At 39.1% G+C, this 26,508-nt stretch overlaps 1 protein-coding gene and 1 long non-coding RNA gene across 2 annotated transcripts; both read right to left on the bottom strand.

Annotated features, from left to right (window-relative positions):
- Nucleotides 1-415: 415 nt before the first annotated feature.
- LOC117801410 lies at nucleotides 416-6,912 on the bottom strand. Its single transcript, XR_004623902.1, has 3 exons — nucleotides 6,798-6,912; nucleotides 1,592-1,680; nucleotides 416-529 (listed from the first exon to the last, which is right to left on the bottom strand). It is a non-coding gene; the product is annotated as an uncharacterized LOC117801410 (long non-coding RNA).
- Nucleotides 6,913-8,935: 2,023 nt separating this feature from the next.
- LOC100471774 (40S ribosomal protein S4-like) lies at nucleotides 8,936-9,688 on the bottom strand. The gene has a single exon (XM_034655695.1). The coding sequence runs from the start codon at nucleotides 9,684-9,686 to the stop codon at nucleotides 8,943-8,945; it is 744 nt and encodes a 247-aa protein (XP_034511586.1). The 5' UTR covers nucleotides 9,687-9,688; the 3' UTR covers nucleotides 8,936-8,942.
- Nucleotides 9,689-26,508: the final 16,820 nt, after the last annotated feature.

Here is a 26,508-nt window from a genome sequence, read left to right as displayed (position 1 = left end):
TCAGTGGTTGAGGGAGGGTCATACCAAGGCACTATCTTTCATTTACTCTCCATCTGACCTGTGCTTGCTCCTGTATCCAGGGAATGCCATCCAAGAAAGACACAGAAAAATGTTGGCATGTCTAAGAAGTCTTTGCAAACAAACTCTGGGGTCACCCACAGAGATATCGGCAGGGCACCAACACCATCTGACACATGATTATTTTTCCCCAATCTCATAGCCAAAAGGATTATTTCAATGTTACTTTCATTTGGATTCTCTAACTGGTGGAGAGTTTAAACCTAACTTCATATTTACATCCCTTTTTGCGCATTTAACAGTTTTAGGGTAGGTTATTTTCTTGGCCTGGGACAACTGACCTCCATAATAAAAAGCAATAAAAAATTCAATTTACCTAGAATATGCGCATGTGGGGGTCGGGGTAGTGGCAGGAAGCAAGGTAAACTCTTTCATGTGAACTGAAGGTGAGACCTGATCACTCAGTCATACTGCTCCCAGTGCCAGGATCCTCGTTCTACTTCTCTTTACCCTTAAAGCAGAATTGAGATCCTTGAGTTTTGTCTGTCACATTTTCCAGGTTCCCACTGAGTTGAATTATGGTCATGATTCATATCTGTCTCTCTTCCAAGGCTCTTCTCACATACCCATTTCCTCTCAGATGTATTTTCAGACCACTCCTCACTCTCTGTAAGCTATAACCTCTTGTGGGTGTGCACTGCCTGCTTTCACTTCTGCTGTGAACAGTGCTGTACATTTCTATTTTCTTCAAGCTTCATTCACTACAGCCTATTTTGAATTGGACTCTAGCGCACTCAGGGGGGAATCAGGGATGTTCAATGAGCTGTCATTACTTAAATCTAACACACTCAAATCGCTTGTGTTACTGAAAACCCAGGATATTGTTTAGCTTAAAAGCTACAGGCTAGGGAACTCACTGTACCATAATAAGAACATAAGCTTTACACCTTCAGAAGATAACTAAATTATAAATTTAAACTTTAGATCCTGTCACTTCATTGACTAAACCCTCAAACATTTCTGCGACTACCTAAGATCTGTTGCCATTAATCTTACCTAATTTTATGCATTCCATTTAACGTGTTTCTCAGCACATTTGTTATGGCCCTTTACCAAAGCTATCTTCCAATCATGATTATAAACTGACACTACCTTAGAATAATGATCTTTTGATGATTTTACTACTGAGTAGCAAGTAAACTATATAGTTCCTGTCTCGTAAACAAATTGCTTAGACCTTTCCAGCTAATCTTTTGTCTCAAAAACGTGTCCTTATTTCAAAGAGTGGACCAGCCTCCATTTAAAAACACAGAAACTGAGGGGCGCCTGGGTGGCACAGCGGTTAAGCGTCTGCCTTCGGCTCAGGGCATGATCCCGGCGTTGTGGGATCGAGCCCCACATCAGGCTCCTCTGCTGTGGGCCTGCTTCTTCCTCTCCCACTCCCCCTGCTTGTGTTCCCTCTCTCGCTGGCTGTCTCTATCTCTGTCAAATAAATAAATAAAATCTTAAAAAAAACAAAAAAAAAAAAACAAAAAAACACAGAAACTGAATAACAAGATGGTAAGGGACCTACCTGAGGTCACACAACACGTGGTCAATGAGAGAAGTTCTCTTCCTACCTGCTTGTCTTTCATCCATGTCATCCATCTTCTTCTTGCTTCTCTGGAAAGAAAAGAATATCTCAGACAGTCATCTGCCCATTCATCCACCTGACTCAGACCTCTGTGCTTCAGGAATTTCCTCTGCCACCACCATGCCCCACCCTTCAATCATTCCATTTCAGAGACATTAGGACTAGCTCTTTCCAAGACCTTCAGAGCACTGACCTCCACAGGCATGGCATGAATTCCAGTAGTACTTACAGCCTTTTCCAGACATTTGGTACTCACAGTATCCTATCTGGGTAGCTATTTACATCTTCATGAAAAATGTACCTGTCTGCCTAACTCAAAGTTAAGGCACTTGAGGACACACTACAGATTTATGTAATTTGTTGCATTCCCCACCATGCCTAAATGGCTGTCACTATGCATATGGTAGATGTTTCACAAATATTAAAGAGGATGCTAATAACAATTCCAAAAGTAATTACATGCATAACTTATATGTATATATGATATATAATATGTAGTATATATGTATATATACATAAATGGTTTTAATTTTTTATTCTTGAGAATAAAATTATATTTAGTACTGAAAAAATAGTAAGCAATATTGGCTCACAAATACAGTGCTGTCTGTACAGAAACCTGAGCAGATTTCAACAAGTGTGTCTATGTGAAATAAGGCAGGGATATTCAAGTTATTTCTTGTATTTTGTTGTGATTTTTGTGTTTGTCAGACCAATCACATTACGGAACTAAAGAGATGAATCTGTATTTAGAGAGCTGACAATTTTAGTAGACTCATGATGTGAAATGTTTTTATTCAATTTACTTCCCCAGTGATGGCACAGTTAAGGTCAAATTCTGCAACATTTGGAAAACCGAACGCAAAGGCAGCGTCTGTTGTAGAGACCCAGGGGCAAAGGATTATGAGACAGAGAGTAACACTTCTATGGGTCAGTGAAAAACAGGGCCAGAGAAAGGCAACTCATGTTTTTTATCTTGCCACTGCTTTAGCAAGGTGTTAGGAGTGATATTTTGCCCAAATTTCTCCTATAAGGTATATGTGGGGATCTCTAAGGTGAAGAAAGGATTAAGATAGGACTTCAGAGGGCAAATGTAAAAAAATGAGAAACTTTAGCTAAACAAAACAGAGTTGTTTGTTTGTTTGTTTGTTTTGACCATCAGGTATTTAAAGGTAAACAATAGTTTTACACTTCTACCAGACTAAGACAGATGTGAACTGCCCCTTGGAAGCTGGGAATTTTGTAGGCAAAGGAGGAAATATGTTAGGAGAAGAGTATGTATCGTTACATAGAGAAGGTACACCTTAAATGCTCCAAATGGGGATTTATGCAAAGCAAAAGGTTTGGAGCTGCCATGTGGTAGACAGGTACTATGTGAATAGAAGTTTGCATGCCTGCGTGTGCACAAAATTCCCAAAGTAAAAATTTTAGCTTGGAATTGTAATCCAAGTCTTCTTACCACCCTAAGGAAAGGGTAATAATAAGAGCCCAATGTTCCCGAGCCCAGGAGTGGGTGGCTTTTGGACAGAACACTTCTAGGAGGACACTGGTGTCAGCTTACTCAGCTTGCCTTGAGTCCTCAAAATGTCTGTCAATAAAGGGCTAGACATTTCGCTTTTGAAGCTTAAGATTACCATTCTGAAAGTAGCCAACAAAAATGAATAAACTATGCCAAACTATTAAACATGAAACCACGGAATGATATGGACACTAACATTGATAGCCATTCTATCCATTGAGTAGCAAAGAGCCAAAGGAACAAAAAGGCCAGGAACTGTCATAGAAACCATCGCTCTTCATGGTTCTGTTGTGTTAGAAAGCAAAATAGAAAAAGTTCACATTTGCAAGACTGGAAACACGAGCACATATAAACATAGTTAATGAGGTAGTATTAAGTGAGGAAATCTAGTTTCCCTACTTGGATAGAGTAGATGGGGTTTGGCACAATTCCATGGAAAAATAAAGTGATAAACATTTCAATATTCCTTATGTAAGGTGGTGTTAGAAAAAGAAATCGTCCAGGGTGTAATCTGCTTTTCTCTGCAAGGAAGCTCTCAGAACACCAGGGTCAACATGAGACTTTGAATGGATAATCTTCCTGTATTCTGCTTCAAATTTTTTTGGAAGTTGGTAGAGTAGAAGTATAATTTTTTAATATACATAATACGGAGCTTAAAAGTTAAAGCACGGCACAATGGCAAGGAAATGTATTTAATCTTATCTTCATACTTGGACTTAAAATAGAAAACAAACTATTCTGGCCAGTTGTCCTGCACCAAAATCATATTATCCTTCCCCAGAACCAGACGTCAAGTTCTACAAGCCAAAAAGCCATCACTAAACCTTAGACCCCAAAAAGAGCCCAGGAGGGCTCTATGTTTATATTCTTTGATCAGGTTTATTGTGAGTTATAAACCCTGCATTTTATAATAAGTTATCTCATGCATTTTATTATGAGTTACTTGGTGTGGCTACTGGTCAACTCTGGAACAGGAATTTCCATAAGCAAAAAAAAAAAAAAAAATAGTGTTTTTCTTTAACCTTTCTAAACAACTCTGAGTCAAGACCAAGTCCAGGTTACCTGCTGCGATTCAAGGAAATACAATCCTAAAATATGCAGAACAGTTTACTAACAAAGGTCAACCTTTGAACTTTATATTTTGGGTGTTCAGAAGTCACTGATTAGAATGCAAACAACCTTGCTAAGTCTATCATCTTAGGCCTTATCAGCAGACAACAAAGCTGTCTTCTATCTGTATTCAGATAGCCCTTTAATCAAGCCCTAACGTATAATTTATGTTTTTATAATTTCCTTGTTTAAATATTTTATATTTGAATAAGTTATCTGGGGTATTACATGGAAAACTTGCTTAACCTTACAAAGTTAAATCATTATGGTCACTGAATTTTAGGAAGGATTAATGTATAAATACCAGATTTAAGTAAACTTCATATTGCATGTATAAAATACCAGATTTAAGTAAACTTCATATTGCCCAACACCAGGATGTAGTCTATAAATGTCATTATTTTGAATTAAGAATTAATGTTACCATTCCCAAATGTTTTAAGTGTTGGATAGAATTGGCAAAAAAAAAAAAAAAAGTATTTTCAACATTTTTCTAAGTTTAAAATAAAGCTTACATTCATGACTGAGAAGTAGAGACCACAGGAAGCCAAAGAGAATCATGGGCAATATTTGTCTTTGAACACTCAGCCTAATCCAAAGTTGAGACTTCACAACTATAAATCCCAAAAACAGAAAAGAACAATCACGAATATAATCAGGCTACCTGGAGAAAGACAGAGACATCAGGAAGGATCCTCAAAAGGTGGGAAGGTGAGGGAGCATCACAGTCACAGACAAAGGAAATCTGGCTCAGGAAAGAGATTAGGAAGCACCAAGATTTAAAGTAACCAACAGAGGGGCGCCTGGATGGCTCAGTGGGTTAAGTGTCTGCCTTTGGCTAGGGTCATGATCCCAGGGTCCTGGGATAGAGCCCCATGTCCAGCTCCCTGCTCAGCGGGGAGTCTGCTTCTCTCTCCCTGTCTGCCCCTCCCCCCGCTCATGCGCGCTCTCTCTCTCTCCCTCAAATAAATAAAATCTCTAAAAAAATAATAAAAATAAAGCAACCAATAGACACAAGGGAAAATCACTGATGTGGACTGCATGCACAAGATACGTTGCCAGCAACCAGGCTACAACGGTCATGTCTCTTCCATGCCTTCACCCAAGCTCCTTGTTAATTGCTTGCTCAGCCAGCCTCCCTCTCCACAGGGTTTTGATAATCTCATTTGTTCTCATTGACACCAGTACGGGCTAAATAAAGTACCTATGTCTGGTCTGTCATCTAGCATGTGCTAAAAACATTCATTGGTTTTTCATTTCCTCTTAACTACAAAATAAGAACCAAGGATCAGGTACGTTTTCCTATTAATATTAGAATGAATATATACATACTAAAATTCCAAAAATGATTTTGAACAGTAGAGTGTGTGAGGTTTTTTGTGTTTTTTTTTTAAGATTTTATTTATTTATTTGAGAGAGAGAGAGCACAAGTAGGAGGAGTGGCAGAGGGGGCAGAAGCAGGAGAAGCATCTGAGCTGGGAGCCCAACCCAGGCCCTGACCCCAGGACCCCGGGATCATGACCAGAGCCGAAGCAGCCGCTTAACTGACTGAGCCACCCAGGCACCCTGAGAGTGTGAGGTTATATCTGAAAAGTTTTATAGCTATCTTTGAGGGTTGAGCTCTTAAAACCACCTTGTCAATGAATCTTGGAGAACCAGAAGTGTGTATAAAACTCCTTATAATGCTAACAAGCTTCTGATTAGCTCCAAAATCACTTACAGCCCAAGGGGAAAAATTCTAGCTCTTCAGAGCCTTCTTTCCACATCCAAAGAACTTCAGCTGGTTTTTGAAGTGACTTATGGTCACTGTTCCACTAGAGAGCCTCTTTTCAAATCTGTGCAGCGCGCTACTATGTCAAACTCTGAAATGCTGCATGCGCTAAAGTAAGTCAGAGATGACTGGCCAGATTAGGGGAAAAAATATTGTGGGCGGGCAACCAGAGACAAATTTGGCAACAAAGGATGTCAGTGGGGCTTTCCAGAGTCTCTACTCTGAAGGATAGCGATACTGATTACAAAGAATTTAGCAGTGAGTTAGTGAGGAAAATCCACCAGTGGCAGAAACTATAATACTTTTTAGAGAAAAAGGAGCTTAAGAACTTAAGAAGTATAAAAAACAAATGCCAAGAAGATAACTACAACTATCAAGTCTGCCATTGGGAAACAAGGGAAAGAAAATGAAAACACTTCACAACAAACACCAAAACTACTCTCCTAGCCAGGTCTTACCACAGGTATTTTTCGCAAATATAATTTCACAGATATCTAACTCTCCACTATACCACAAAATGCTTTTCTAAGATTTGCACTATCTTTATAGTATCTGGTAATAACGGAACAGGCTTCACTTTTAGACAAAAGAAGGACTCATAACTAGGATGTGAATTACTTTTAGCCCAGACAAGCCACAAAAAGTACAGCTTCAAATGAATGTTCAAGTCTCTCAAAACATACACACGCGCGCACACACACACACACACACCAATAACAACAACAACATAGATAGGAACCACAGACCAGTGTTCTTAATTTCCAGTTAAGGCTTGTCATGAAGAGTCCCCTCTTTTATGTATCTCTGTGCCACAAAGGAAAGGAAAAGAAGCGTATAATTCTAGTTTTATCACCAAGAGAGGCCCTTTCCTTTCTCTCTCTGAACACTTCAGGGTTTGTCAATGCCCACAGAAAACGTGCTATCAAGCCCCACAACCCTATGTGACTTTTTAAAGAACAAGGAAGTTGCTGCTGCCTGTCTTTCACAGCAACCACATGCTCAGGCTTCTCGGTGCAAACCACAGCAGCTCGGGTTTGCTAAGAGTCCTACCACACCAGAGGAAACGTGCAAAGAGGCTCTCAGTCATCAGCCACCAAAGGAGAAAACAAATACTTCACATGGCACATAGAGAAAGCAACTGGTCTGGCTGGGTGTTGCCTAGAGCTTCCAGGAAAAGAAATAACAGGTAGCAAACCAGACCCAGGACAGAGGGAATTCTTCATCTGGTGAACCCACACAAGGCTATAACCTTGCTGATCTCAAAGGTCAAAAAAATACAGCAGATGGATTGCTCCCATGGATAGGGAAATAGAACAGTTTGAAATGCCTTCCATCTCCATAAAATTTTGGTGCATTTAAATAACATTTATATCTTGTACGTTTATCATGTGCATTTTTGCATGTTACAAGCAACTGGATTTTCTCTCAAAACTCTGTAATACAAGCAAAGCATATCCTTCAAAAATTATTTCTGTTGGAGAAATTACTGACATTGTTCATCCCCATATACAGTCATATACAGAAGACATCCTTTTGAATGGTTACATCCCTCTGATTTCCAATCTTTGGGTCGTAGAATTAGCCTAAACAGAGGCATCTTTAGAAAACCACATCTAATTTCTTTATAGCAAAAAGGAGCAGCACCCTAGCAATATGGTACACAAATGGAAGATGGCTGAGAGGAGAAAAACCAGGCTCTGAGCTGACATTATTTTGGCGTATGTGTTCTTTAGCTACCTATTTCTATCCAGCGAGGGGCAGCACTGATTTTTCTTCCCAATGAAGAAAGAGAGAGAGAAAGAGAGGGAGGAAGGGAGAAAGGGAGGGAGGAAAGGAGGGATAGAGGAAGGAAGGTAGGAAGGAAGGAAGAAAAGGGGAGGGAGGGAGGGAGGAAGAAGGAAGGAAGGAAGGAAGGAAGGAAGGAAGGAAGGAAGGAAGGAAGGAAGGAAGGAAGAGGGGAAACTAGCATATCTTCCAAACTATATTATGTAAGAGATCATTAAGTATATAGGAATGTAGTTTAGGACTTCCCTCCCAAGCATCTGGGATCCAGAGTGAGCCTGCAGAACTCCTAGCTCGAATTTTAGGTATTTTGGGGGAGGGGGGATGTTTTGAGACTGAATCACCTTCCAAAGAATGCATTCAGTGTCCGCCAACCAATCCCTCATAGCTCTGCCTCGCCTGGGCTGCTGAGCTGGTCTTCTGCTTGCCTAGACACCTGACAGTTTCAGAGCTTGGAAATAAGAGTTTGAAAGGCAGCTGAAAATAGATCATGTGTTAGGAGGATGGGGAGGGGCTGGTGTACTTAACTGGAATTATTAAAGTTCAAAACCAAACTAGAAGCAGCCTATGGCAGATCAAGAAAAGCCAAAAGTTCTCTGATACTCTTTCCTTTAAGAGATGGGGTGTCTTTCCTTTACCCTTCAGTCTGGGCTGGCTGGCAACTATTTGTTAATAGAATGTGGCAGGAATGACACTCTGCAAGCTCTGGGCCCTGACTCTGAGAATACTGGCAGTTTCCACCTTAGTCTCTAGAAGTGTTGCCATGTTAGAAGTCTAACTCCTCGCTGAAGAGGTTCTGGGATGATGTGGAAAGCGAAAGGGGCCCAACAGATCCCCACCTTCCAGCCGTCACCATCATGTGACCCATTAGAGGAGCCTGGACACAAGCTGAATACCACTAAGTAACTCCAACGAATGTCATGTGGAGCAGAAGAAAATCACCCAAGCAACCCCTACCTGAATTCCTAATTCATAAAATCATGTGATATAATGCTTATTTTTTTTTCATGCTGTATGATCTTTAATTAAGCATAAAGACTTCCAATCATGTCACCTAAGGGCCATTTTACTCACTGGTCTGTTGGGCCACCAGACTCTCGTCTCTCTCTTCAGCAATGGTGAGATGGATACCCTTTCCACAGGGATGAGAAATTCGTTTGTTGCCTTCGCCAGTAACAAAAATGTTGGGAGAGTCGGGTGGCAAAGCTGTTCCCATTGGTATCTTTCATGTGAATTACATCAAAAGAACCAGGGTGTCTCTCTCTGCTGATGATCATACCAATTCTTCCCAGGTTAGCATGTCCACTTATACACAGATTACCAGTATCAAACTTGATGAAATAAGTAATCTTTCCAGTCTCCAAATCAATCTGAATGGTGTCATTCCCCTGGATGAGGTGATCATGACAGTGGATGGTAGGAGCATCATGGATCACCAGATGAGGGATTCCTTTTGTCCCCACAAAGTTCTTTCTCACTTTGCACAACTTATACTTGGCCTCCTCAGGTGTAATCCAATGAACAGCAGAACGACTCTTGGTGTCATAGATCAGATGGAAATTCTCCCCAGTCTTGTCAGTGCTGACGACATCCATAAAACCAGCAGGGTAGGTTATATCAGTTTGGACCTTGCCATCAATCTTAATAAAACACAGCACATAGATCTTCTTTACTTCATCCCCTGTTAGGGCATACCTAAGTCCGTTCCTTAGGAAAATGATGAGATGGAGACACACTCTCAGCTTATGGGGAGCAGCATATGGGTAAGGGGCAAACACACTGGTCAGTTTATCCAGCATCCAATGTTTTGGAGCTGCTGCACACTTCAGATGCTTCTTGGGACCACAAACCATGGCTGCGCTAGACACAAAAAGAGGACCACCTCCTTCTGGTGCATGAGCTATAATGCTTATTTGAAATCAACAAGTTTATGGTAGTTTGCATACAGCAATAGATAACCAGTACACAGCCTCTGAGAAGAGTATATAATTTTAAAAACAAAATCTTCAATTATAGAAAACTCAATATATTCCAAATTTTAAAAACCAGTTAAGTAGAATACGATCTAAGTGTGTATGTTCCATAATATGTATAAGGGAAGAAGAAAGCTAGGGAGCAAAAGTATGTACCTCTTGCCTGTTGGTAAGTCTTCCCAAAACAGATGTCATATAATAGGTATGTTTCTGAAAGTTATCTGTAAGCTACGTCATTGTAAATATTTGCAACAGATATCAATTGAGTAATGGCTACATGTCAGTCACTGTGTTAACCACCAAGGTTGTAATAATGATCAAAATAGCATTTCTGCCCTTGAGAATCTTGCTCTCTAGTGGACCACTGACTAGTTAATACGTAAATTTTAAAATGGATTTAAATGAAGAGTTAGCAAAACTTTTCTGTAAAGAACCAGATAGTAAATATTTCAGGCTTTGCAAGCCAATTTTGCCAAAATAGTGCAAAAGCAGCTTTAGTTAATACATAAATGAACGAGAACAACTGAGTTCCTATAAAGCTTTATTTTTGGACACTAAAATTTGGATGTCTCATAACTTTTGTGTATCTTAAAATGTTATGTTTCTTTTTATTTTTTTTCAACTGTTTGGAAATGTAAAAACAATTCTGTACAATAGGCAGTAAACTGGAGTTGACCCTTCGGCCATAGTCTGCCAACCTCTAGTTTTGACTTTGATCGGATGGACCTAAAGCAGGTGGAACTTGCAAAATAAATAAATAAAAGTTTAGTACTATCAGATGGATTTACTGTTTTGGATTGCCATGGATACAAATAATAATTTTCTTTCTATTTCTGATTTCTTCCAAGCATGAGTCTGCAAGCCTGAGATGATTTACCAGAGAGGCGTTCTGGGGAGCATCGAGGGCTCAGAGGAAGGGCAAAGTCAGCCTAGGAGGAAAGGAAAGGTAGAGATGGAGTTGGAGAGCACATGAGCAAATGCAGCCTGAGGTTGTGTGATTGTTAAGCAAAAAGTACTCAAATAGTGGAAGTGGGACTTTAGGGGGAAGGACAGAGTGCCAGTATTCAAGAAAAATCTCCTTGCTTTGTAAACACTGAGTGCCCTTAAGTAAAGCTCCTCTTGGAACATACTTAAGACACCTAGAGCTAGGCAAATTGGAAGCACTGAGATAAATAAAGAAGAGAATTTAAGAAGACATTCTTGTTGCTGAATGGCTATTTCTGTTTATTTTCATCGGGTTGCCACTCACTTTTCCTTTAAATTTTGCCATTCTACTTTATGCTCAAATAAGCTCATTTCGGCGAGAGGCTTGCTAAAGGTTCAATGCTTTGCATACTGAAGTTTTGGTTTTGTTTTGTTTTTATACAAAGAACCTTCAAAAACTATTGAAAAATCTATGCAATTCTCCAGAGGAAGTCTGTTGGCAACCTCCCCACCACCACCACCCCCTCCACCCAGTGCCACCCGCCCCATTCCTCCTGCCACAGAAAAAAGAGGTACCTCTACTGGGAGAAAAAAAAGAGTCAAAGACACAAAAATTTCTACCCCTTGTAGTCAACAATAAGCTATCTCCTGATGTATATCCTTCCTGCCTCCTTCCCATGCTCTTGGTGGCAAGAAGGTGCACCCTCTGCGCCCAGGATGGCAGATATGACCTATACTTTCATGTTCTGATGCTCTTCATGGCTTCCTCTTCCCCTCTTGGGCCCGTGATGCCTCAGTTCAAAGCACTCTTTCCAATAGCTTACAGCTTTGTGTCAGGCACGTCCCCAACTATTTCGATCTTCCTGTAATGCAGACACCCAAACAACAGGAATTAGGTAAGCACATAAACAGACCTAAGACAGGTCTAGTCTGCTTTGGAGAACAAATTTGTTCTCCAAAGTTATAACTATAACTATAGTTATAGTCCTATAACTATATACAGGCATTCTGCATGATTTAAATAATATCAACTAGACAACTAATGACTAAACAACTAATGACTTGTGGGCTTCTTTTCACTCAGGAGGTCATGCGATTCTTCTCTTGGGTCTAAATATACCACTTCCACTTAACTTATAAAACAAAGGCCTCCAACATTCAACTGTATCATTTTTTTTTAGTAGATTATGTATTACCTCCCCCACTCTGCAAATCATGCTCCTTTCCACTTAATGCTTTAGCTCTTAATTGGTAGGATAAAAGTTTTAAAATGTGGGTGAAATCTTGCTCTTATTATTAGTGATGTTTTCTGTTAGAATAAGCCCAATTTTGACCCTATGGACACATAACCTGTTTAGATAATAGCAGCGTTTATGTAATAATACCTTCCCAAACACATCAACAGCACAAATTTGAAAACTGGAAGGAATGGAAGGTGGGGGCGAGGGGGGAGTAGACAGGCTCAGTTTCAATCAAAGACATATGTGGCTCATGTTTCTACCTTTTTTACTAGGATTCCAACTCTACAAGTGTTCCTCCCTACCTGTCCTTCTATGCCTGAGCTGGAGAGGGACTTGGTTTTTCCTCCTACTAAAAGAAAAATCCGTAGTACCTTCTTTCTCTAAAAACATTAGAAACAACTCAATGAAGTCAATGCATAGAAGGTGAGGCATTCTCAGCCAACAAGAATCTGTCAGCCTTTCCAGGTATGACAGTCTCTCCCCCTTCATTCTGCCAACAGCTCACAGTCCCTCCACCAGCATCTGCCAGAATCTGCAATTGCCAAGAACAGGAGCAGGAGGCTTTCCTTCCAAATGATCATCCAGTCCTGGATGACTAAGCCCTACCTCCTGGAATATGTCCATTCTTGCTAAGTGCCTTACTCTTTAGGAAGCTGTGGTAGGCAGAATAAAGATCTCCACAAAATATCCATCCCCATGTCCATGCCCAACTCCCTAGAACCTATGAATATGTTGGGTTACATGGCAAAGGGGAATTTAAGGTTGCAGATGGAATTAAAGTTGCTAATGAGCTGGCCTTAAAAAAGGAAGATCACCTTCCATTATCTGAGTGGGTACAACATAATCATAAAAGTTCCTAAAAGTGGAAGAGGGATATAGGAGAGGAAATCAGAGTGATAAAATGCAAAAACAACTCAACCTGCCATTGCTGGCTTTGAAAATGGAGAAAGAGAGTCACAAGCCAAGGTACACAGGCAGTCTCTAAAAGCTGGAAAAAGCAAGGAAGAGGATTCTCCCCTAGAACCTCCAAAAAGGAACACAGCACTGCTGACACTTCAATTTTAGGTCAGTGAGATCTGCATCAGACTTCCAACGCACAGAGTTGTAGATTATAGATTGGTGTTGTTTCAAGCCACTAAGTTGTGGTAATTTGTTACAGCAGCAATAGAAAACTAATACAGAAACCACTGGTACTAAAGCAAATCCACCCTACTTGGGCAGCCATCCACCATGCGTCCTAGATTCTCAGGTTGAAGCCCAGGCACACAGTTCATCCCACTTGGGCACAGAGTCCCAGTCTTCCCAATGCACCCTCCCTGGAGGTTGACATGAGACCATATCTGTGTATCTACTTTCTCTAGACTTAACTCACTTTTAAATTTCCCTTCATAATTCTGAGGATAGTTATGGAAATTGTTGGACTGAAGTGCCTACAGAACATCCTTGCAGATGTGCAAAATGAGCCCAACTTTTCATTCATTAATTGGAGAAACACTTACTCCAAATGATCCCTAAATTTCCTGTATACTCTAGACTCTACAAGAAGTAAAGCACTCATACCAGCAAAAAGATTATAGTTATTACTTCTGAGAGCAAATGTTCAAGAAAATAACTACTTAAGTAAATGCCTTTGCTATTACTTTCATTTTTCTCTCATGTTGGCCTTCTCTAGAAATTCTAGGAACTACAGATCAAAAAGCTCTAAGTTGCTTGCAGTTCATTGTTTTGCCTTTGTAGGTACTTGTCTTAATATAAACAGCCCCAGTCTGGTTGAAAGGTAAATGAGTTGCCCAGAGAACCAGCCCTTTATTGGTGGCATAGTGCAGTGGTGGAGGCCCAGACCCCAAGTTAGACTGCTCAGGTTCAGAACAACCCAGGCTCTGTTTCTTACAAGCTATAGAAGAGGACGAGTTACTTAACTTCTCACTGCCTCTGTTTCCCCATTTGTAAAACTAGCAAAATAATAATATCTACTTTATAGGATACTTGTAAGGCTAACTACATTAATACATACAGGAAGCTCAGAGCACTGCCTGGCATAGCACCACTGATCACTGTCACAGTTGGTTACTCCTTTGGTTCTCTTATCGTCAGGGTTTTGGATATCCTGATAACTTCTGGTCTTGCCAAAAGACAGACTTTCCAATACATGGCTTTTCAAAAGGAAATACAATGATTTACTTATTCCCAATAACCATCCAAATATGAAATCCATGTTTGGAAAACTTCACAGTACTTCTTTTATGTGCTAAACTCCCCTTAATTAAGGTTCGAAGTAAGTTCCTCCAACGGTTAAAGCATATCATTCAATATTACCTCCCCAAAGTATTTTACAAAATTCCCAAGAGGAGAAATTCTTCAAAGTACATAAGGCAGTCCATCAGTGTTTCACAAACTGGGATGTTTGTTAAAATGTAAATTCTCAGTCCTTACTTAAGATTTAATAAATTGTTATGAAGGACCATAAGTCTGAATATTAATAAACATATTATATATAGTATGTTATTCTTACGCATACAGAGTTTAAGAAACATTGCCTTAACAATCTTTAATTTAGAATCTACCCTCATTTTATTATGTTAGATAATTCTGCAGGTAAAGACAACTATGAAAAAAGGTGAAGCTTAACTGATTTGTATATCATTCTCTTGTAAGATATTTTTAAAATAAATCACCCAAATCTGCTTTCTCAGGAAAGAAAAATAGAAAGAGCTAGCATACTGAGGAAAGTGTCTCATTAACAGAGAAAAGCATTATTATCTCATAGTTCAGACACCACTGGTTGAATGAATCTTACAATGCAGTCTTAAGGAACAGAATTACATGTGGTTTTCACAGTAGACACTCCATTATGAGAATCTAGATTCTAATATTAGAGTTTTTGAAATGTACTCATATGTGATAATAATACTGATAATGCAAGTTGTAGCTGAATGCATTCCTTATTAATTTTCCTTCAACATGTGATATAATTAACTGACAATCATCAGCTCTTAAAACAAAAGGAACATTGCCTCAGCATGTTTGTTGTGAAATAGAAGGATTACGTGTCAAAAATGTGCTAGGAATAGAAAAGTTGACATCATCTACAGTTTGGTGATGAGCTTTCCTTACATACCTCCAAAAAAGGAAAAGAAAAACCATGTTTTGGTAAACAATGCCAATTTTTTAATACTTTTCATTTTTATCGATTTTTTTTCTTTTACTGTGATACTTAATGTTTAACCTCAAATATTTAAGGGAAATATTTCTGGGCACATGTTTTCATGTGGCTGACTTTTCACTTTTTTAAAGTATGAACCGTAGCCCACCTGCAGCAGAATCTTTTGTTTTTCTCCTTTCAAGGATGTCCAGACTCTACCTCTGGCCTCTGAGGTTAAGGTCTAAAACACTGCATTTTTAACTATCTTCACAGGTGATTCCTGCACAAATTAAATTTGAGAACCACTTCTTTGAGAAGATACAATGAAATTTAAACTTAATGATGTGTGTTTTCCTTATTTTTGAAGTATTTTAAAATTATCATAATAGTAAACTCCATAAACAGAAATTCAGAAAATTAACATGAGATATCCCACTTTATAAGAAAGCAAGTCTAAGACTGTAGTAAGAATCAATAAATATCAACCAAATGACCAGAATTAACTAATAACATGAGGAAACAAAATTGAGACAATGAGTTATGAATTCTTTGACTTTACCAGTATCAAAAAGATAAATCATTAAGATATATCATCACTATTAAATTTGTATTCATAGTCCAAAGTAACCTACAATAACCTTTAAACTTATGTATCTCAATAATATTTTCATTTTTTCCTTACTTGTTGGGGGAGGGGATGATTATTATGTATTTGTTAGAAACAAAAATAAAATGTAAATCATACCAACAAATTTTTGCAATTTGTTTTAGTTGTTACATCTTTATTTTGCCTTTTTAAATTTTCTTGATGCAAGTAATATTAGCATCCATCTTCTTTAGTTCTTCTTGGAAGGGGCTGTTTGTCTATGGTCAGGGGTTAGTCACTGGCCCCGTAACTCATGAGTCCCGACCACTGGTAATGCAGGTAGCAATCCCCTGACTAGCTACTCCTCCACAACACTGGTTTGTCCTAGTCTGTTTGAGAAATGACACTTGCCTCCACCTAGTGCCAACAGCAGTGCTGTAAGCATCACAGCCTCTATCTAGCACCCAAGATGAAATGGGATATCTACCAAGTCACTCAACCATATGGATTATCTCCTTACATTATCACTTTCCTATTTAAAATTATACAGAAATATTTTTAAATTATAGAAAACTTACAACATGGAAAAAACCTTAATCATTTTGACATTACTCCATGTGCTAGTTACAATCACATATGAATCTATTTGTAATTATTAAATTATTTTCTCACTTAACAATAAGTCATATTTTTCATATTTACAATTATTTTAATAACTATATAACGTTCCTTCAAATGGTCAAACCACAGTTTATCTAAACTATCTCTATTGTTAGGCACTTATGTCATTTCCAAAAATCTTACTAACATAAATCATGTTTTGATAAATATTTGTGGTGTTTTCTATATTGAAACAGATTGGAACAGATTCCTAGTTCTGGGATTAATAAAACAAAAGTATAATATTTTTATTGATTTTTGGAAAAGGTATAACCCCAACAAAGGTATTATTAGTTTACTTTTTCACAGTATCCTTGTCAAAACTGGATGTACTTCTTTGTTTTTGCTAATTAAATAAAAAGCAGTCCCTTTACTGATACTGTACTCTGCAGTCCTTTGTTGTTTTTTCTCCAACTACATGTACGGTAAAGTTCTTTGAGAATTAGAACTAGGAAAGCTATAAATGTGCAGAATCTCAACAGAAGAACTGATACCCAAAACAATTACAACCAGCCAGTGAAGAAGGCTGGGAACATACCAGAATAACTACAGAAGGAGAAAGATGCTGACTGGAAACAGAATGAGTTCGGTGCCTGGAGTTCTACAGTGGCTAAGTGGCCACATGGCCACAGGGCTGGGGGTTGGAGAGGAAGAAAGAGAACTAACATTTGTTGAGTTAACATATGAACTAACATACGTGCCAGCAACCATGCTAGATAATTTGTAGACAACATATTATTTAATCTAGGCAAAAGTGCCATATACTAGTGTGCTGGGTTAAATAGCATCCCTCAAAAATTTTTTGTTCACACAGAAGTTCAGAATGTGACCTTGTTTGGAAATAGCGCCTTTGCAGATGTAATTAGTTGAAATCAGGCCATACTGGATTAGAGTGAATCCCAAGCCCAATGACCGAGGTCCTAGCAAGGCCATGTGAAGACAAAGAAACAGACTGACACTTATTGGGAAGACCATGTGCCAACAAAGGCAGAGAGCGGTGATGCCGTTCTATGCTCAGGAAACCCAAAGACTTTCAGCAATGACCAGAAGCTATGAAGAAGCATGGAAGGATCTTTCCCTAAAGCCTACAGAGACAGCATAGTCCCAAAGACATCTTGATTTTGGACTTCTGGCTCCCAGAATTGTGAGACAATAAATTTCTTTGGTTTTAAGGCATCAAGTGTGTGATAATTTGTTATGGCAGCCCTAGATGTTTTATTCTGGTTTTACAGATGAAAATGAAGTTCAGAGAGATTCAAAGCCCTCTCAATACCTATTATATGGCAGAACCAGGATTCAAACTAAAGCAGCCTGACTCGAACCCGTGTTCCTTCTTCTACATTTTGCTGCTTCACAGGAACCTTTGGCTCCAAGCCTGGTTGTGCCACCAGTTAGCTGTGCGGCCTTGAGAAATTCACATAATCTCTTTTGGTCTTATTTCACCGTGTGTAAAACAAAGTTACCGGGATGGTTGATTTCTGAGGCCCCTCTTCCTCTACAGCATTCTGCAAAGCAGCTGCCCACCTATGGCTCCAATCCTACTAGCCTCTAGTGAGTGAGGCTCAAGGACCCGGGGGAACATTTGCCTCTGGCTCCACTAAAGGTATTTCCTATATTCAATCCAGTTCCACAACAGGTTTATACAAAGAGACATACAGAAAGAAAGAAGACTTGAGATCCTTAATACCGGTGAGTTTGAGTCCTGAACATGCTATTACTAGAGGCCAAATTGTACCTTATTAAGACACCTTAAGATAAAAGTCACCACGCTCAGAGCAAAACACTCCATTACCAGCTCTATTTTTGTTCATATCCCCAACTTCAGTGACAGGTTTTGCCAGTACAATGCCATTTCTGTATTAGGCTTTGTAGCACATTCCCATGCGCTGGCATTATAAACACTTTATAGTAGACTTACTACCTGTCTCCAAACTGTAAGTAAAGGCCATCATGAATGATTTCAAATCCTCTGAATCACACTATTTAATATTTCTCTCCCTTTTCAATGAGAAATAAAAATAATAGCAATCACAAGTTTGAATTACAGAGTGTCTGTTGTATACCAGTCAATGAATGAGCCCTACATATCCAGCATCTCATTCAACCCTCAGAACTCCAGACACTATAATCTCATTTTTTCTAGGGTGTATTTGAGGGCCAAGAAGTTCAAGACTATTTATTCATTTAATATACGCTTATTAAACTTCTCTATATACCAGGAAAAAGGGATAAAAAGAACCAGGACATGGACATTAAATAATAACAATTTTGATTAAATATATACACTTGAAAGAAAAGATCTGAAAAGATGTGTCACAAAATGTTGAGGGCAATAGTATTTACATAAAGGGTGACTTTTATTTTCTACTTTGTTCTTCTATCTTTCTACCATGAATACTGATTATATTTAAAATCATAAAAAGATTTTTAAGACAGAATCTCTACCTTCAAGGGGTTTAGAGTGAGGGGAAACAGACAATATCAACAGCTTGCTCAGACTAACTGCAGCTCATAAGTGATAAAGCCAATTCTAACCTAGGGCTTCCAGAATTCTGGATTCCATTTTATCTTTCCTACCTATACTACTTCTAGTGACATATTCATTTGCCTGGAGGTTTACTTATATTTATTCTGCTCTATTGAAATTAAGTTATAGACTTCATAGGGCAGTGCCAACAATACCATCTGAAAGATGTGCCTTTGTGGCCTCGCCCACAGTTGCTGGTGGCCCTCCCTCCTTCGCTTCTCCACCCACAGATCTTTGTACCAAAGGAAATGTGGAGGTGGTGCCTGTGAGCATCTTATCTGATATTCTGGCCCCCTAAAGAGATATTTCAAATGCAATTAAGTGCTTCTAAAATATTAATCACACAAATTATATTTTACCATCCCTATCACTTCCATCTGAAATACACAACATATTCCTTAATGATAACTATGCCATCCTGAGACTAGCTGGTGGAAGAAAAGTTCAAAAGAGCTCCAAACTCTTTCTCCTTATCTAAGTTATTCATCTTAGTTATTCATCTGAAAGAAGTTTTCAGTGAGAGCTTCTCAAAATCTATCCTACTCACGTACCCACTGAGTCATGGGATTTGAGTTTTGATACATGTCTGCCTATGACTGATTTAATTTCTAGTCCTACAGCAACAGTCTCCTGGGGATAATTAGAATTATTTTGATTTTTCTAACTTTATTAATGTTTTTGTCTCCATTCTTATAATTAGGTTAGGGATCATGGCCAATATGGCCACATTCCTGACAGTTGTTGTAGTTCTAAGCACAGAGTGAGTAATGAATAAACACTGACCAAAAGATTGAGTTATTATTGCAATTAGGCTTAAGGGATTTTTTAAATCTCAAAACCAGTAAAAAATAATTATTTTCCTACTATAAACCTTGCAATGCTTAACTCTTAATCTTACAGTTATTCAGCAACAAATTCTCTCAAATCCCTGCTTTACCTTTCTGATATTTTTCCTGCCCTCCAACTCCTTCCTCTGCTTGATCCAGAATGAAATTTTTAACGGGTTAGTTGAAAAAGCAATAGCAGCATAAACATGATGCAGAGACCATTTTGGGCTGTTTTGTATCCCTGGCTTAGCAAAACTCTATCTTCCTTTATTCAGCACAGCTTCTGTATAAAATATTACTTGTCATTGAAAGTCTGTGTCAAATAGGGTCACTCTCCTCAAAAATGAGAAGCAGTGCAAGAGTCTAACAAAAGCATGCATGTGACAAGTGTCACAGAGCGAAGTGAGCTCACATCATGACACCACAACATGGCTCCCCCTGCACGGTAGGAGCCTTCTTATTGTTTTTCCTTTCTTAATCACAAAAACTGTTCCCAAAGGGAAAGGAGATGAGAAACAGTTAGAAATGGGGGGAGTGGGGAACAAAATGGGTTAGCAAGAGAGAGACAATCACCTGTGACAATCACCTGCGTCTAAGCACACAATGCAGAGAGAGCTGAATTTCATCATTGAAGGTCTGAGAAAGACATGTGAGGACTCAAAAAAATTGAGATAAAGGTTGTCCCACACACCTTCTTCAAGGCTCAACTCCTGAGTCCCCCTCAATTCCCGGCTCGTGTCATAGTGGCTGACGTGCTGGCCATGGCCCCTGCAGGCATTGGGACCATACATTGTTCCCACACCCCCAGTGTGACTGTTGAGGGCAGTGATGACCAGGGTCCCTCAGGTGATGAGGGTGCCCAGAGCATCATCTGAGCCATTCAGCTCCTTTTCATTCACGTGCCAAGTGGTGCCCATCCATGGGGGTTACACCACACAGCCCAGGAGGCAGGCTTCTGGAGGAACCAACTCATTCTGCAGTCAGGCACCAAAAAGAGAGAAAAAAAAAAGAAAAGAGTAAAGGGAAAAAGAAATATAAGAAAGAAAACAGGATACTGAATTCATTCACAAAACGGAGTTTTTCCCCTGATCCATGATTAAAGGGTTAAGAGATTTACAAATGGTGAAGAGATTTGGTTTTTTGATCTAAGTATCAGAGGGGCAGTACACCACTGGGAATATCTAGCTGGAACCGATGAAAAAGGTTTCATCTCTTTCAATGAGGGCTGTTTTTAGGATTATTGTTTCTATTTATAAATTAAATTATTTGAAATCTTCTGTACCTCAGATGGGGGAGAGAAATCGTAGCCTCTAGAGGAAAAGATTATATGCTATTGGTTAAGACCAATGATAAATATAAGCTGAAATCTATTCTAAAGCAGCTATTTAAATCATTGGCATTTTCAAAGGTAAGCAGTACACTGAGGCACACATATATGGTTATAAAACAAGTACTTTCATTTTCATAGAACAAGTGTGTTTAGCAAATTTGACACAAAACAAAATATTGTAGGAGAATCTATTTTCCCAGGGACTTCTATATTTAAATCTCACATTTACCATTTCACATTTTAAAATGTCCTTTAGTAAACTCAGTTGAAAATGATGGTAAAAAGAGATTGAGGTGACAGCATCTAAATATCAAAGTTCAGAAACATCCCCACTGGCAGCCAAAGCTTTCCCCCACCCAACCCCAACCTGTTCATTTCATTTGCAGGTTTTCTCTGATTTAGCTCCTGTTTCTTTGCCTCATAGCAACTCTCCTCTTTCCCTACAAATCCCTTCCTACCACCCTGCATTCATAAAACCTACCCCAGACTTGGGACTTTCAACCATCAGTCTTGTCTAGGGCAACCTATGTAATATAGATTATATGTTATATACAATATGTTGTATTTATGTATAATATCATAGTTATATATAATTATATGTCACATAAAATGTCACCCCAATAGTGGGTGCTAACTTCCAAAACACCATATTCTGGACTCCATTTGAGCTTTCAAATTATGTAAAACAAGTTATCTGATTTATTATATAAAAAATGTGAAAATTTTCCATGGTTGGAATTTCTTTAACAGAAACAATAATAGCCAGCTTTCACTGAGTACTTAAGTTATGTCAGGAATGATTCCTATGTACTATTTCATTTAATGCTCACACAACCCTGTAAGGAGAATACTCATGCTACACCTCACTCTCAGTTATTCGCAGGCCCCCTGCAGTGAAGTGTCTAATTAATAATGGCAGAGATGAGTTTCAAACCCAGTCAGCCATCTCCCGGCCCCTCATCCGACTCGTTGCACTATACACCCAGACAGAGCTGGATAACAGACAAACTGCAGATACCACTACAAAGTCTGACCACAGAAAGCAGGTATATAGCAAACAAATCAACTAAGAATAATTATTTTCTTGGCATTTTAATTATATCCTCTCTTTTTTCCCCTAGCAGTTATGAACTATTGGGTTAATATACTACTTTGCAACTGCCCTATTGTTCCTTTTCAAGCCCCAGTCAAAAGTAAATATGACAAACTTGCAGTTCTGGAATCCTGGGGTTCTTACAGCTTTAAGAAAACTATCATGAGACCGTTCAATAACTGTTTTGAGAATAAAATGAATTTCTGCTAGAACTGATACACAGCCAGTAAAATATACAAGAGATGAAGCACCCGAGTGCAAGTTTAAAGCTGTAAATTAGATGCCATCACTTCCGTTTGCCAGCCTTACAGGGTTCCTCCCTGGCAGAGATCAAAGTCCTCCGAAATCTAACCCCCTCTGGCCCTCTCTCTCTCTGCTCTCCTTCCCTCCACACTCCCAGGGACTTCTACATTTAAATCTCACATTTACCAACTCCCTCCCTCTCCCAGGGTTTCATCAGGTTGCCCCTTGCACTTCATTGAAGCTTCTAACTTACTTTCCTCCTGTCTCTCACCTGACCTGAAGTTATACTTCACGCTCATATGTTTGCTGGTTTGTTTCTCTCATTTTCTCTCTTACTCCACGTCCGGCATTTGATGCTGTTTACCACAGTAACCCTAGCACCTAATAAACACCTGTTGACACAAAAATAAATACCTACTGAATGAACAAATGAATGAATGAACCAATTGTTCCAGACCAAGAAATGTATAGGATACTTCTTAGCTGATCACCTAGAGACAAAATCCACTTTGCCTCTCATCCCCTTGCCCATCTCCATACATCAATGATCCTCCACATTTTAATTCAATGCCTAAGAGCTGGAAGGTAGAAGTCAAACTCTTGCCTCTCACTTACTTGGCTCCTTCCCCTTTCTGTTGGTGTCAGCACTTAAAAGAAAGTGGTTTTCTCTGTTCAAAACCAGCCCAATAATAATTTCAAACTGCTAACATTTTTCACAGCAAAACCACTACTTACCTGAAACACTGGAGAGCTACATGCAGTTACACAGCTTACCCCCACACACACATGCTTACACACACTATGAAAACCTGCTCAAAATACCCAGTCAGGGCGCTACAGGGTTAAGTAAAAGGAGACACAAGATATATACCACAATCGCACACATTGTTTTACAACTGAAAAACAAGGACTATTCTGCAACAAATAAAATGAAAATGTCACTCTCGCTAGAGAAATGATTATTACCCAGCCACCCATATCTGTCTTCAAATCCACTCCAACTCCAGAAATCGCCACAGATGTAATCAATAGAACAATTCATGACCGGACTGGCAGGTAAAGGCAACATGGTAGTTTCAGGAATTGACACACCCAAACCCTGAACATGTTACAACAACCCCTGATAACTGCACATACTAAACCCTACTTTTATCTTCAAAGAAACTCGTATCACTCACACAAATTGACCTGGATTATAAATTGTGGATGGTTGTAAAGATAAAATTTTTAAAGTTTTGATGTCTTAGTGTCCAGTTTCTCAGACATTGTGGGTTTTTCCCAGAAAACTTTGTGCCTCTCTCTCTGAGGGGCCCCTGGTACTGATTAAATAACTAGCGCTCACCAGGGTGATGTGTTTGCATCCTGGTGGCAATGGGGCCTTGATACTTTTGCTACAGCTAACCAGTGGCTCCAGCTCTGGTTGCCAAGAAAATACCAACAGATGAAGGATGAGAGGCAAAACCAGGCCACACACAGAGCTTCAAGGATATTTAATCACTGCCTTTTACTTGGATTCTCCTAAAAGTTTCTTGTCCCATTAACCTAAGCAACTCATCTTCCTTTTTGAGACAAAAACCCAAAAGGCACTTAGGAGGTGACTTGTCAGGTGACATCACCAATAACTGAAAACAAAGCAGGAGGAGGAAACTGAATGTTTACTCAGTATATGCCAGTGATATGACTATCTCAAAGCTTTCTAAGAGAGGAGCCTATCATAAAGGAGTAATAAAAAACATAGCCACACATAGTCTCTGATTTGTCCCAGAGCGTCCCCTTTTCGGCATGCATCTCCTACCAGCTGGGAGAACTCATTCCACCATCCCTGCTCTTACAAAAGGCTCTGCCCAGAGGACCACACACATTGCGTCGCCAAGGGAAAGGGGTAGGGAAATGATGCAGGCTTTATTCTTGCCCTTGACCCATGTATCTAATCCAAAGGGACATAAAAATCCCTCAAAGGAGACATTTACCACATGGAGGAGGCCCTTGATGGGAGTAAGAGATTTGGTCTCCTGTCCCCACATGCCCTTCAGGAAGGATCATCACATCAGCCAGGCAAAGGACAGCCACAGCTGACTTTATGTGCTTTCCCTTTCACCTCTCAACCCTTCTTCTGTCATTGTCCATGGCAACCTGAGTTTTCAGAGAATTCCAAAGTAACCACAAGAAGATGTTCTGTGCTCTTTCAATCTGCTGAAGACACAATATAAGGTGTTATAGTGAATTAGGAAATTGAAAAAGAAATTCCTTGGAGTATATGGCAAACTGACCCAAGTGATTTTCGTCATGCGTAGCTCTTAGGTTCTTTTTGGTGGATAACGTTAATTGCTTAAAATGTGGGAAGTACACAAGTTTTAGCTACTCTTTCATAACCTCTCTAACACCTTATAATGAAAGCAAGTCTTGGGCCCAATTCCACCACCATGTTGGCTAGCTTCATGAGTAAGCAAGAACAAAACTGTCAATGCAAACTTCTCTGTTAGCTTGAAGTCCTAGCTTTCTGTCCTTCTTGGTGTCAAACTACCATCTTCCATGAAAGGCTTCTGTGAGGTGGACATAACATTCTAAAGGCAGGATTCTGGTGTTCTGACAATGGCATTAACCAAGGAGAAATCCTCTTCAATAATGGAATGACCTAAGATTATTTAGAGATTAAGTCTTGAGCACCATCCTTAAAGAATGGTCAATAGAATTCACTATCTCTTAGAATTTGTTAAGGCAAATTGGAAAGACTTTAAAAATATTTTAGCTATTCTACATGTCCTGAATACCTTTAATTTTACCTATGTGAGCCCATTTCTCATATCCATCATGCTAACAAGCCAAAAATTTTACCAAATAAAAAAATATGTCTTACACTCACCATACAAACTAACAAAATCTATGGTGTTCATCAAGGTATAACTAGGGGAAGCACCTGTGATAGCCAACCTGGGAGGGTGGCTTTTCTGATACAATGCTTGCTGTCCACCCTTCAGATGTGAAGTCTCCATTAGGAAACTCAACTACTCCAAGAGTCAGAGCTCTGGCCAACTAGAAATAATATCACACTACCCTGTGGTATTTGAATTTGCAATATTTGAACACTGAGGCTACAATATTTGAAATTAAGTTGCCTGCATCATAACTAGATAGGGAAGAAAAGAGTTTAAATAATTAATAATGAATGAGAATTATTTTCAAAGCTAATTCAACTCTCATCCTCATTCAGTTGACAGACATGAAAGAAGGCAATTTGGAAGCTCAGAGAACTCTGCCAATGGTCCAAAGAGTAGAGCCCTCTAAAACTGTAAGTGTAGGGCCTTCTTATTGCTGAGGGGTGAGGTCAGAGTGATAGAGTGATGTGTGTGTGCACGGGCGTGTGCACGCATGCTGTGAGCATGTCCACAGAGGTAAATATTTCCTTTTCATCTTTATTGTGATTTGTTGATTCGTTCCCTGTCTGGGTTGAGTTTCACTTACAATCTCCACTCCACCCTTGAGTGGAAAAATCCCTCCTTGAAAACCTTAAATAAGGTAAAATCTTTGAGGTTAAATACCAAGAGACTAGAACTTAAAGTTTCAGATTTCCATTAAAATCTGCCTATCCACTGAGTTCCAAAGCCAGAAAAGAGAAATTCAACAGGACTAACAACTGTTCATGAACATACTATTTAGGCTGATACTTAATATTAAGATCATTTAAAAGGCATTGTTTGGAAATGTTTGCAGTACATAATTTGATTAATACAATTTAGTGTGTGTTTATTATTATCATCAATGATTTTTTCTACAGATGTTTTTGGATTGTGAACACACTGAACACATTCTTTGGTCCCTCATAACTGTGGCAAATATAATTTTAGCTTTGAGTTTGAGAAGTTGTCCTGCTAAAGGAGGAGTTTGTTCTTTGTTGTTCCTGGAGGCAAAACTTAATTCACTGGGTAGAGATAACCCAAAAGAATCTTTGTAACCATCAGAACTGTCCAACAGTGGAATGCAATTTTTTTAAACAAAACTATATTCTGGTCACTACAGATAAGTTGGTCTTGATTCTTTCTTTTTCCTGTATTTCCAGTTGCTTTATTCTCCTGCATTCCCTTTCTCTTCCTTGCCTACTGACACTCCTCCACCATTTCCAAACACAAAT

This window comes from Ailuropoda melanoleuca, chromosome 3, assembly GCF_002007445.2.
Source record: "Ailuropoda melanoleuca isolate Jingjing chromosome 3, ASM200744v2, whole genome shotgun sequence".
Classification (NCBI taxonomy): Eukaryota; Metazoa; Chordata; class Mammalia; order Carnivora; family Ursidae; genus Ailuropoda; species Ailuropoda melanoleuca.
The sequence above is the reverse complement of the archived record's forward strand: the minus strand, read 5'-3'. Positions and strand labels throughout refer to the sequence as shown.